The sequence below is a fragment of the Candoia aspera genome, chromosome 3, assembly GCF_035149785.1.
Source record: "Candoia aspera isolate rCanAsp1 chromosome 3, rCanAsp1.hap2, whole genome shotgun sequence".
NCBI lineage: Eukaryota > Metazoa > Chordata > Lepidosauria > Squamata > Boidae > Candoia > Candoia aspera.
Genome location: NC_086155.1, coordinates 146339136 through 146350099, shown reverse-complemented (window position 1 = coordinate 146350099; position 10964 = coordinate 146339136). Strand labels below are relative to the sequence as shown.

The window sequence follows — 10964 nt, the reverse complement described above, 5'->3', positions numbered from 1 at the left end:
GAAACCTTTAGTTATGAGGCAATTATATATAAGGTTATATATTTGATACATGTGTAAACATTTAAACTTCACAGAATTCGTGGGGTGAAATATTTCTAATCTAAAAGAAACATCAAATTAATATAACCACTCTTCTTTCTCCTTTCAACAATGTGCTGATTATGTAACTGAGCTCCTTAGAGTCTTAGTGGATTGGCACTGTGAAATGAATTCATTCTGCATTCTGAACCTTAGTGGTTTATGTTCTCTGCACTAGGGAAAATAAGTCACTTCAGATCTCAAAAGCTACAAAAAAGGGGAAAAGAAAGCAGAAACTACTATGCTCATGTAAATGAGGCTGTTCTAGTAGTGCAGATGAGGAAGTTGTTGCAGCCAATAGCAGAGAAGGAGCTCATGCAAGGAAGTAAATCTGTTGTAGTATTGATAGCAGCTTTAACGTTCAGCAGCTGTTCAGCTTACTCATGGCCATGATGCATTTGGAAGAAGATCAGATTGTGCTTGATGAAGCAGATAATACCATCTGTGAAGGTAAATTATATTCTATAACACTGTTCTTTTAGCTGTTACATACTGGTCATAGGTTGATGGCACATTATTGATTTCTTAGAGGTAAAGGTTCAGATGTTGAAACCCAAGAAACCTAAGGATAAACACTTCACAAAGGGAAGTTCTCTTGGTTAAATAAAGTGCTAGAAGTATACGCATAACAATAAATTATATTTATGTTAAGTAGAAGAATGAGCTCTAAAAGCACTTTTGAAGAGCAGTGTTCACTCAGAAGTGGGACCCAATACGGGAGTTACTCTCTATTAAGTCTGCATAGGATTGCAGCCTTAATTATAACCCCAATTTAGTTATAATTACATTCTGTGGTAACTATGTTAATACTAACTATCTATAATTTCAGTCAACAAACTATTCCAGCAACTCTAGTTATAACTCTTGCACTAATAGAGTTTTCATTTTCAGCAGGCAGGCAAAAAGAATTACAGTAGCTTCAGTGCAACTCTTCTTACTTAAGCAACTCATTAATCATGTCTCTGCAGTTTCAGAATGAAAGACATTAATTTCCAGGTAGATTACAAAAATGAAGACAATTGATACAGTACATATAATTTATCATCTCTTGCCCTCTGAACTGTCAGCATGTATAAAATTAAATGTGAACACCACAGTTAAAATTTTAAGTGGGTCATGAACAGATTGTGGGTTCTTAGGCAATCAAACTGCTACCTTTCAACATCAGCTTCTCATTTATTTTATGGAGCTAGTACCACTCAGCTACCTTATTGTGTATATAGAGCTGTTAAAGAAAAATTGTATGTAAATAACTCATAAAAACAATGCTTAGTTTTCTCTGTATGGATGCTAAATATTTGTGTTGGATAAATGTAATTTAAAATGAGTCTTTAATTCAAAATGTGACATCCTGCAAACTCTTATAAAAGGCAAACTTGTGTCAAGCATATGGGTGAACATCAAAGCAAGTGTAGGGATAGCACAGTTGTGGGTTTCCCAGAACCGAAAAGCTTCTTACCTCGAGAGAACACGCACCAAGGAGTGGCACACAGTTTTTAGGTTGCCACAGTTTTTTGCTCAAATATATTAGAAAAGTAGCACGTAAATTATTTTCATGTCCTCACTGATGAACATTAAAATCAGCAGGACACCTTTAGACCTTCTGTAGCATAGATCTTGTGGGCTCTAACAGCAAGCTTACCAGGAGACCGAGGGTGTGAACTGGAATCATGAGCACTAATGGAGATTTTTATTTACAATATGTTTATTATTATTATAATATATTTATAAAATGTGTATACCACTTCACTGTGCAGGTAGTCCTTGATTAATGACAATAATTGGGACCGGAATTTCCATCACTAAGTGATGCGGATGTAAAGCGAGACATCACGTGACCACATTGCTTAGTGACAGGAATCCTGGCAGTCCCAGTTGCTGTCATTAACCAAATCCCACCCGGTTGTTAGGCAAGGACCCACCCTGATCTAAGCCATTCCTGGCTTGGTCCCCCCAAGTCCCGAGCCTTGGTAAAGTAAGGGACTGTCTCCTCTTCAACTCCCCCTGCCGCCTATCTCCCCCCCCCCCCGCGCGTCTCTGCCCTTTTGGCTGCCCTGCACTCCGCTGCCTCTGCCTGCCCTCCGCCCTGCTGGCCCTGCCTCCCCCAGTTGACCTTCACCAACTTCTTCCTCCTGCTGCTGACAAGGGGCACCTGGCCTGGCCCTTCACAAAGCAACTGCTGGTGCACCGGGCCTTCTTCCCAAGGCCATACACGCCCTTGTCCAAATTGCGTGCAGCCTTCAAACAGCAGCCAATAGAACTGCTTCAACAAACAGAAGCATCAAGAAAATTCTGGAAATGGAAAAGTTAAAATTCTTCATAAAATATATCCTGAATTTGGCTTACTAGATGCTTAATCTCTGATACCCAAATTCTCTGTATATTTTCAGTCCAATAAAGTTATCACTAAGTGTTGTTACCTCTTCAGGTTCAATGGTAAATTGAACCTTACAAATGTTCTACCATTATAAGTTCACAGTTGGTATTTACTAGGACTGTGCAACACTTCAGAATGCATGTGGGTACAAATGAAGCACTTACCTGCAGCTTCTTAAACCAAACATCCCCTTTATTTGGATTGCATAGTTTCTTTAAAGGGTTGCAAAAAGGTGTTGCATTTGCACTCTGCATGCTCCAAAACTGCTTTTGTCTTTTAATCTGGAGGACTTCACAACACAGCCCTTAGCACTTAAGGAAGGCTGCCAGTTCTTGAAGTATTCCATTCCAAATTGTAAATGGTGAAAATGGAAGAACTTTTATGAAAATATTTACCATATGTAACTGAATGCATGAAAAAAACACTCTTGTATCAAGACTGGGGTAAAAGATGGTGAGTACCTTCAAGTATTTTGTGGTAGGGAGTGTCCCCTAAAGTATAAGTGCAATATATTTTACTTAAATTGCAATGATGTTCCTATATACAGTTGCACCATTAGGTGCTTTTTCCTTTCTATGTTCTTCCTGTATGCAAGAGGAAGTAAAGAGATGGCAAATTTGTGCAACTAGCTCAGTGCCATGTCAAATTCTAGTAAAGTGCTTTTGCAATTAATTCTTCCCATCTACCCTCCCTCTGAACCACTACATTCTATGTCATAATAGGAATGTTCAGTGCAAATAGAAATCTTATTATATAGGATTATTTTAGGAAAACTCAGAAGATTAATTAGTTCTAAGGCTGGAATAACATTTCGTTAGACTTACAGCATTTTTGCATATTCCATTTTTATCACTCAAACCTGTATTTTACTAGTCTCTAGGGAGGAAATTAAAATGGATTTCAGAAAGAACTCATCTCTTACTCTTAAACAGTATCTGCTTCTTGCATCACCATCTCACATTGGCACAGCATGCTTACAGCCATTACTAATGAATTCTAAAATGCTTGAAAGTCTGGATTCTGAGAAAGTAGTAAGAAAGTATCTAAGAAAAAGTTCTGAGGAAAATGTGTTAAAAAGTGTGTGTGGTCACTCTTAAGGGAATAATATATATTCACTGCAAGCTAAGTGGTCTGCTAGTTTAACCAGCTGTGTTCAGTGTAGTATTTCATATATTGCTCTGGTTCTCAGGAGCAGGGTGTGCTCAAGACAAAAGACTCTGTGACATACAGTAAATGGTTTAAGAAACAGTTTGGTCCAAATCTGACAGTTTTGAAGAAACTAGGGAAACAGCATGGGATAGCTATGACAAGATCTAAATACTTCATTGTTCAGAACAATACGCTTTTTGACAAAAAGGCAAAGCAATACTAGTACAGCCAATAGTAGTGTGTATCTGTATGCATGATATTTTAAAATTCATGATTTTATTTAAGGTATCTTAAACAGACCTTTATGACAAATGCCATAAGATAATACTAACTGTGAAAAGAAAATGCAGTTACAGAATGAATCAGTTAAAAAAAAAGGCTTTATAGAGTATAAATTCATTAAAAACCATCAGACTAATAAGAACAAATTATGTTGCCCTTTCCTCATCACAGTTCTTAAATATCTGTTGATCTTGTAACCACAAAATCATTCCACCCATATTTTGCACACTTTATAATATTATGTACATCAAGCAGATCAAGGCTATAAACATCATATATTAGGTATCCCATCATGCTGTTCCCTTTTGGGGAACAGAGTGCAGACAAAGAGTGTAAAGTTATGAGCTAAAAAATTACAGGCAGGAGAGGAAAGGAAAAGAGATCTGACTAAACCTAGTTTACATCAACACCATTCACTACAAGTCTACCTTTTTATTCTTGAAAACTATTTTTGCTTCTACAACATCCATCTATGAACTTCTTCCTAGCGTTTTTCCCCTGCTATGGCAGGGTCCGTTTGTCGGCAATATTTAAGCAGGGATGTAGTCGTTACACACACATCAAACGAGGAATAGCCATTCCATAAACAACCACGCTTGTATTTTAACATTGCTTCAGGTATACCATCTACATCTGCAATCCTGCTGTCATGCGCTGCCTACCTCTGAATAACATTCAGACGCTGGTTTGCAAAGCAGGTTCTGGTTTATTTCAGGTTAGGTACAACGTTGGTAGAAAAAAGCTGAGAGTGACAGGAGCGCGCCGGTGCGGGGTTTAAATACCCCGCGCCGGTCAGCGCCCCCTCGCTCACGGTCACGTCACCCCCCTTTGTCCCATGCGTTGCCCTGCCATTGGTTGAGGGTTTCCAGGATCGCCCATCCTCAGGTTTCCATTCTTCTGCTGATTGCTTTCAGCTGGGCGATCCCCGTTGTATTGTCGCTGATGGCTTGGGTGGCTCCGTGATTAGTTTAGCTATTGTTTGTTAGCCGTTAGTCGTTGTGGGTTGATGGCTACTTAACTTGTGCCCCTTCACTTATTTCCTTGTCATTGTCATGAGTGCCATTGCGCTGATGACTTTAGCTCAACGGCACTCATGACATACTGCCCCCTTTCCGAATAGTGTTCTCCCTCGGGTTTCTGGGTTTTCCCCGTGGAGCTGTCAAAACGCCACATTTTTTTTTTTTTTTTTTTTTTTTCAAAGTTCCCGCCGGAGTAGTTGTCGCCCCTCCCTTTGCTCCTCCCTCTACCACGTGCCTTCCCAGGGTGTGTCCGTGGTGCGCATGCTCGGGTTCTGACCTGGCGCGCGCATGCTCCAACCACACCCTGTTTGTTTGGCTCAGTTCGGCGAGGCGAGAGGCGTGGCTGGTCGGGTGCTGCTCAGCTCCAGGTAGGGCCCTTCTTTTCTTATTTAGAGTGCGTCGCCTTTGTTGTGTCTCCTGGGCGTTGCCCCCAGGTTGCCCTGTTGACTTGCTTGCCACTCCCCCGCGGCCGGGGGGCGGGGGGAGGGTGCTGGCGATCGTTTGTCACCACCCCGTGGGCCCGGGGCGGGGGGAGTGAGTCCCGGGGGGGGGAAGGTCCACCCAAGTCGCGGGCTTGGGGGGGGCCCTTTCCCTTGGGGCACGGGAGGCGGGGGGGGGCCTGCGGGGGGGGGGGTTGGATTTGCTGACCTTGGTTGCGGTTTGTCGGGGTATGCCCGGTGAAATGCTCTGGTCAGGTCAGGCGCGTTAACGTTGTGCGCCGCCACCCATTCCGGGTGGGGGAAGTGTTTCCACCTGACCAGATAGTGTAGAGTTCCTCGTTGCTTGCGGGAGTCGAGGATGTCCCTGATCTCGAAGTGGTGTTGCCCGTCGATCATTAGCGGTGCGGGCTGTGGCGTGCTTGGGTGCCATCGGGAGGTGGTTGCCGGTTTTAGGAGGCTGGTATGGAACACCGGGTGGAGTCTCCGGAGGTTGTGTGGCAGGTCCAGGCGTATTGCTACCGGGTTCACTATTTGCGTGACTCGGAACGGCCCGATGTACTTAGGCCCCAGTTTTTTCGAGGGTTGGGTTGACTTTAGGAACTTGGTGGAGAGATAGGCCATATCTCCCGCCTGGAACGGCGGTTGTTGGCGCCGGTGCTTGTCGGCCTGCTCTTTGTAAGCAGCCTGTGCCTCCTTTAGCGCCGCCGTGATTACTGGCCATGCTTCCGCGATCTTCCGTCCCCAGTCGCTGGCGTCCACCTGGGGTTCCGGGGGTTGAGGTAGCTCCGGTATGGGGACAAAGTCGCGCCCCGAGACCACTTCGAACGGGGTTTTCCCCGTGCTCGTGTGGACGGCGTTGTTGTATGCGACTTCGGCGAACGGGAGCAGTTCAGCCCAGTCGTCTTGGTGGTAGTTCGTATATGATCGTATAAATTGCTCTAAGGTGGCATTAAGAACCTCAGTGGCTCCGTCCGTCTGCGGATGCCAAGCCGTAGATAGGGCCTGTTGGGTCCCCGTCAGCTTCAGGAAGGCCCGCCAGAATTTGGAGGTGAACTGTGTGCCCCTGTCGGTCACCACACGTGCGGGACATCCGTGTAGCCTGTACACGTGGATGAGGAAGAGTTTGGCTAGTTGTTGTGAGGATGGGACCGACGTGCAGGGGATGAAGTGGGCCTGCTTTGAGAAGTAGTCCTTCACCACCCAAATGGCCGTTTTCTTCTGGCTGGGTGGGAGGTCCACTATAAAATCCATAGAGATTTCCTCCCATGGGCGGGAGGGTTCTGCCACTCGTTGCAATAGCCCCGCGGGTTTGCCTGGTGCCCGTTTGGCCCTAGCGCACGTTGGGCAGGACGCCACGTAGGTTTTTACGTCTCGCCTGAGCGCGGGCCACCAGAATTGGTGCCGTGTTAGGTGTAGGGTCTTGAGGAACCCAAAGTGTCCCGCTTGCTTGGCGTCGTGTGACCTATGCAAGATCGCCTGGCGTTGCGAGTCCGGGACGTAGATTCTGCCTTCCCCCCATGCCAGGTCTTGCGCCATCGTTACCTTGTCGGGGTTTGCCAGGAACCAGGGGTCGGTTTTGAGGGCGGCGGCGAGGTCCGTGCGCATTCCCCCTGGTAGTTGCGGTTGGCTTCTTTCCGTCGCCGGTTGTCCCGCCGTCGGCTGCGCCGTAGCGTCGAGTTGCCTCCGTGCGCCGCTTCGGGTGGTCACGGCCATTCCCAGTTGCGAGGCGGATAGGACCGTCCCAATGGTGTCTGGGGCGGGCTCTTCGTCTTGGGGCAGCCGGGAGAGGGCGTCGGCCAGGAAGTTCTTCTTGCCCGGCATGAACTTCAGCTGGAAATCAAAGCGGCTGAAGAATTGGGCCCATCGGACCTGTTTTGGGCTAAGGCGTCTAGGCGTTCGTAGGGCCTCGAGGTTCCGGTGGTCCGTCCAGACCTCGAATGGTTGGGTGGCTCCCTCGAGTAGGTGACGCCATGTCTCTAGTGCCGATTTCACCGCGAAGGCTTCTTTCTCCCAGACGTGCCATCGCCTCTCTGTCTCGGAGAACTTCCTTGACAGGTAGGCGCATGGTTTCAGGAGCCCCGTGGAGTCTTTTTGTAGCAGGATGGCTCCCAGGGAGAAGTCTGAGGCGTCGGCTTGGACCACGAACGGCCGTTCTGGGTCCGGGTGTGCGAGGATTGGCTCCGTCGTGAACAGCGCTTTCAGCTTGTCGAATGCGGTCTGGCACGCGGGAGTCCAATTCAGCACTGTGCCTGGGTTCTTGGCGCGTCGGGTGTCCCCCACCCCTTTGGTTTTGAGGAGGTCCGTTAAGGGGAGGGCTATCTCAGCGAACCCCCGGGCGAAGGACCTGTAGAAATTCGCGAATCCCAGGAAGCTCTGTAGTTGCCGTCTGTTGCGGGGCCGCTCCCAGTTTAGCACCGCTTCGACTTTTGCGGGGTCCATTTCGATGCCGTCCCCGGAGATTCGATACCCCAAATAGTCTAGGCGCTCTTTGTGAAACTCGCACTTTGTAGGCTTTGCGTAGAGCTGCGCCCTTCTGAGCTTGTCGAGGACTTGCCTGACTAAGGTTACGTGTTCCTCATGTGTTTTTGTGTAAATGAGGACGTCGTCGATGTAGACCAGGACCCCTTTAAACAGGTGTTCATGCAGTACCTCATTGATGAGCTGCATGAACACCCCAGGGGCCCCCGCGAGTCCGAAGGGCAGTACCTTGTACTGGAAGGCGCCTAGGGGGCAGTTAAATGCCGTCTTCCATTCGTCCCCCTCCCTGATTCGGATGCGATAGTACGCTTCGCGAAGGTCCAATTTGGAAAAGACTTTGCCCGTGGAGAGGTGGGCGAGCATGTCCTTTACCAGGGGTAAGGGGTATTTGTTGGACAGGGAAGCCGCGTTTAGGCCCCGGTAGTCGGTGCAGAGCCGTAGGGTCCCGTCTTTCTTCTCCCGGAATAAGACGGGGGCTCCGACCGGTGAGCATGCTGGCTCTATGAATCCCCTGTCTAGGTTTTTATCGATGAACTCCCGGAGGGTTGCCATCTCCTTCGGGGTCATCGAATAGATCTTTGGTCTAGGTAGGGGGACGTCGGGCAGTAGGTCGATCCGGCAATCCGTCTTGCGGTGGGGGGGTAGTTGGTCTGCCTCTGCCTCTCCGAAGACCTCGGAGAAGTCGGCGTATTGTTCTGGTAGGTCTGCTGTGGTAGCGGCGTTGTCTTGTGTGGTCGCCTCCGCTCGTCCTACCGTGGGGTTGCTTTTGCCAGCTGGTGCTGGTGCTCGATACTCGCCGTCGCCGAATGTGAAGGTGCGGGTCGCCCAGTTGATCCGCGGGTTGTTTTTCGCGAGCCATGGCATCCCCAGGACTGCAATGGGCCGTCCGATGGGCGTGACTACGAACGATGTGCGCTCGGTGTGAGTGCCCATTTGCAGGGTGACCGGCTCGGTTTGTAGCGTGGCTGGTTTCCCTCCCGCTGTAGAGCCGTCCAGCTGGTGGAATGCCAGCGGCGTGGGGAGGGGGAAGCAGCGGAGGTCGAGTTTGGCAACTAGGTCGGGGTGGATGAGGTTTTTTGAGCACCCCGAGTCCACTAGTGCCGCGGCCATGGTGGCTCCGTTGCCGGCAGAGAGTTGGATTGCTGCCAATATTACGGAGCTTTTGTCGTTTCGTTGAGGTGGTCCGCGTTGCTGTCCCACCGCCTGCCTTGCCACGCGTCTCAGAGCAGGCGGGGAGCATTTCCCGCCGGCTGGTCGGGGTCGGTATTGTCCTCTTCCCCCCAGTGCGCGTCCCAGCCTTCTTCCGGTGTCGCTGTGGCCACGGTCATTCGGCGGTGAGGGGGCGGCCCCGGGTTGGGTGGTTTGGGGCTAATTTTCGGGGCGGGCTTGGGCGCGCTGGTCGGCGGTCGGTTGGCGAAGCAATCCGCCGTCTTGTGCCCTAATTTGCCACACCTCCCGCAGGGCTCCCGGTTGAACCTCTTTTTTGAGTATATGGGGCCGGCCATCCCCCCGTGTGGTGCGGGTACCTTTTTCCCGACATCGTTTGTGTCTTCCGTGGTTGTCATAAGGAAGGTGCGGTGCGCGTGTTCGGCTCTCCCCGCGAGGTGGATCCACCCGTGTAACGTTTCTGGGTCGTCGCGGTAGAGGGCCCATTGGAGAACGTCGCGGTTGAGCCCCCTTTTGAAGATTTCCAGCAGGGTGGTCTCAGACCAGTCGCAGACCTTTCCCGCGAGGGCTTTGAACTCCAGGGCGTAGTCAGGGACCGTGCGTGTGCCCTGTTTAAGTCTCTGGAGTGCGCTTTTCGCCCGTACTTTAGCTAGGGGGTCTTCGAAGTAGTTTTTCATCTCTTTGATGAAAGCAGGGAAGGTGGCGAGGGCGGGGGAGCTGGACTCGTACAGTTGGACGTACCAGTCCGCCGCCCTGTCTTGGAGTTTGATCGCCACGGCGGCGATCTTGTCGGCCTCGGAGTCATAGGAGTGTCCGTGCCTCCCCATGAACTCCCTAGCGTTGGTGATGAAAAACGAGAGCTTTGAGGGGGTCCCATCGAAGAAGATGGGGAAGTCCTTTGGGGCCCGGGCGTTTTGTGCGGCCCCGCCTCTCGCTTCCTGGGGTGTGGTGTCGGCCGCCTGTGCCGTCTGCTGGCTCTCCGCTGGCCCGTGTGGGTTCGGTGCTTCGCTCGGGGTGTGGGCTTGTGCGGGGACGTCGTTGGGTGGCGTGGGGGGCATAAGCGCCTGGAGCATGGTCCGGAGTTCCGTCAGCTGAGCCCGCATGGCCGCGAGTTCAGCTCGTGCCTCCTCGTCCACAGCCCGCGCCGCCGCTGGGGCCGGTTCCGTTGGCGCGTCCTCGGGGGTGGGTTGCCGGTGGGGTTCATCGTCCCTCCGCCGCGGGTCCGCTTCCTCCTCCGTCTGATGGGTGTCTCCGTCGTCCTCCTCCGTGTTGAGCACCGTGGGGCTGTCGCTCCACGCCCGTTGCTGGGGTGCGATGTGGGGCGCGGGGTCCTCCGCTGGTTTCGGAAGTCGTGCTGCTCCCTCCCGCGGTCGGGTTGCCTCCGTCGCCATCTCCCCTTGGGGTTGGAGCTGAGGCTCGGGTCGGGTGGGGTGGGCGTCCATGGCTCCGGGAGTCCGCGGTGCCTCTGGCCTCGGTCGGTCCTCCTCTGTCTCTTGCCGCGCGGCTCGCCCTCCTTGCCCGCGCCGTTCCGGCCTCATCTTGCTGGTCTTCTCGCCGTCTACTCCTCCCTCGGCTCGTTGTCGTCCGGTGGGGCTCGGCGAGGCTGAGTTTATGACTCTCAGCTTTATGTCATGCGCTGCCTACCTCTGAATAACATTCAGACGCTGGTTTGCAAAGCAGGTTCTGGTTTATTTCAGGTTAGGTACAACGTTGGTAGAAAAAAGCTGAGAGTGACAGGAGCGCGCCGGTGCGGGGTTTAAATACCCCGCGCCGGTCAGCGCCCCCTCGCTCACGGTCACGTCACCCCCCTTTGTCCCATGCGTTGCCCTGCCATTGGTTGAGGGTTTCCAGGATCGCCCATCCTCAGGTTTCCATTCTTCTGCTGATTGCTTTCAGCTGGGCGATCCCCGTTGTATTGTCGCTGATGGCTTGGGTGGCTCCGTGATTAGTTTAGCTATTGTTTGTTAGCCGTTA

General features: G+C 50.9%; 1 protein-coding gene across 1 annotated transcript in view; it reads left to right on the top strand.

The window, feature by feature from the left end:
* Positions 1–426: 426 nt before the first annotated feature.
* RIPOR2 (RHO family interacting cell polarization regulator 2) overlaps positions 427–10964 on the top strand; it is a 77338-nt gene continuing 66800 nt past the window's right edge. Inside the window, exon 1 of the mRNA XM_063298992.1 lies at positions 427–528. Within this exon, the coding sequence (XP_063155062.1) occupies positions 462–528 (67 nt within the window). The 5' untranslated portion in view covers positions 427–461. The remainder of the gene's footprint in view (positions 529–10964) is intronic.